The sequence below is a fragment of the Brassica oleracea genome, unplaced genomic scaffold (assembly GCF_000695525.1).
Source record: "Brassica oleracea var. oleracea cultivar TO1000 unplaced genomic scaffold, BOL UnpScaffold00689, whole genome shotgun sequence".
In the NCBI taxonomy this organism is placed as follows: domain Eukaryota; kingdom Viridiplantae; phylum Streptophyta; class Magnoliopsida; order Brassicales; family Brassicaceae; genus Brassica; species Brassica oleracea.
Window position 1 is genome coordinate 72,566 of NW_013617438.1, and position 2,180 is coordinate 74,745.

The 2,180-nt window shown below is 45.9% G+C and overlaps 1 protein-coding gene across 2 annotated transcripts in view; it reads left to right on the top strand.

Annotated features, from left to right (window-relative positions):
- Window positions 1-441: 441 nt before the first annotated feature.
- LOC106319922 (putative protease Do-like 3, mitochondrial) overlaps window positions 442-2,180 on the top strand; it is a 13,820-nt gene continuing 12,081 nt past the window's right edge. Inside the window, exons 1-3 of one of the 2 annotated variants that reach the window (XM_013758312.1) lie at window positions 442-622; window positions 724-969; window positions 1,104-1,499. In XM_013758312.1, coding sequence (XP_013613766.1) covers window positions 613-622; window positions 724-969; window positions 1,104-1,189 — 342 coding nt within the window. In that variant the 5' untranslated portion in view covers window positions 442-612 and the 3' untranslated portion in view covers window positions 1,190-1,499. Of the gene's footprint in view, window positions 623-723; window positions 970-1,103; window positions 1,500-2,180 lie in introns of those variants that run through there. The other variant, XM_013758313.1, reaches the window with a different exon arrangement.

Sequence of the window (2,180 nt, forward strand, 5' to 3'; positions counted from 1 at the left end):
ACACACGGCCGCCACCACCACTCGCGGTTGCTCACGGCGAGGAGAGAGAGAGAGTCGGCCGGGAAAGAGAGAGAGAGATCACGCAAGGAGAGAGAGAGAGAGAAGAGGCGCAGCGAGGAGAGAGAGAAGAGAGAGGCGCGGCAGAGAAAGAGAGATCGTCGACAGCTAGGGCTTTTTTGTCTCCGGGAATCTCTGCAGAGCTTTGCTATGGAATTTCTGATAAGAGACAAAGGAGGTAGAAGCTTGTATTTATAGAGAAAGGCAAGAGAACCCTAAAGTTTTAATCCTAATGGATTGCAGAACGGGCCTACCCTTTTAAACAACAAAAACTTTTTGGGCTTGAGTTCCTTTTAAACAACAAAAACTCTTGGGCTTGAGTTTTTGGCTGTTACAAGTTTACTGCCAACGTTATCCCTAACGACGGGAAACTATTCCGGTGGACTTCCTTTTTCCCATGCTTCCACCATATGTCGCCAATCTTCTTCTTCTTTGTCAGAAAGGACGAGCCATTTTGCTATTGATGCGGCCATAGACTCCCTGGTCCAGATCTTCTACTTCTCTACTACGCCAAAACCTCTTCAACCCTGGGACAAGAGTGACATAATAGAAGATATGGGATCTGGTATTTTAATTTAACATCTCTCTCATTATTTTCTTAATCTTATTTTGGATTTTACTTAGATTCTTTTTTTTTTTTCAAATCTTATTGTGGATTTAAATTAGGATTCATAATCTCGGGAAGGAGGATTCTTGCACACTGTCTTACTGTGGACAATCATCGTTCATCCTTTCGAGTGAGAAAGTTTGGTTCATCCACTTTCTACACAGCAAAAGTCGAATCAGTTGCTTACGACTGTGCTTTGGCTACCTTAGTTGTTGAATGGAATGAGTTTTGGGAGCATACGCATCCTTTGGAGCTTCATGACGACTTACCCTCTATAGGCGATACTGTCTCTGTTTTGACAAATGGTTAGTCTTTAAAAATATATCATGTTTGGAGTCGTTTTGATATTATTAAGCTGGTTAAGTATACCAGAAACAAAATCATTATTTTTATTATGTCTTACTTCAAACGATGCTCATAAAATCGATTCATTTTGTAGATTACGATACCACCATTAAGCTTGTAGAAGGGGCTGTAACGTCTGTTGAAACGAGAGAATATTTCCACGGCACAAGAGAATTGTAGGAGATGGATTACATCCCTCCGCAAGGCCCATCGAATAATAGGCCCATCGAATAATAGGCCCTAATCCAGTGCGTCGGATTTGTTCGGTCGGCTACACGAGAATTCGACCTTAGAGTACTTTTAGCCGGTCGAACAAGCCGACCAAAAGTACCCGGCTTTAAGGGAATTCCGCCCGGGCCCGTGTACGCGGCCTTTCGCATCAAGGCCCAAAGAGGCACGAAATTAGGGCATCAAGGGCAGGAGACCTATAAAAAGGGGAGAGGAAGCAACAAGAAGAGGACTTTTGACCATTGGACAGACCAAGCGGCTAGATCTAGGGTTTTAGTCGCTATCTTTGATCTTGTTGCTCTTTCACTTTCCTATCACTCTTGTAACCCTTTAGTTCGAATCTAATAAAACGTCTTTAGTCATCCCATTTCTGACTTCTTTCACTCTAGTAGACTGAATCCCGTTCAAACAATTGGCGCCCACCGTGGGACAGACTAAAATAACGTTCTAGATCTACATGGTTCAAGACGACGCCACCTTCGGCGCTCGGGCGGAGAACCGACTCCAACGCCCGAAGCCGCGCCACCTATCGCCGCAGATTTTATGAGCTCTATCATGGCTCGACTTGCTCGCCAAGACGAAGCCCAAAAGACAACCAATGACCAATTAGCTGCTTTGGTCGCGGCACTCACAGCTCCCGATGGTCAAACAAGCCGTCCTCAGCAGATACGCCGTCGCCTCTTTAACACCAACCCAACGGCAACCGGAGTCGACCATATCTCAGACGACTCGGAGCCTAATGAAACCCTTCTCGCCGACCACCCCCAGTAGGTTCTGATCTGACGACCATACGCGAGCTCGCTGAGCTCAAACTCAGCTTCCAACAAATGAGCGAGAAGATCCATCAAGTAACCAGCACGGCCCCGCAAATCGAGAGCGTCCTCGCCACAACATCACACACTCCTTTTACTAGCGCTCTGACCAGTGTGCAACTCGGAAAGAT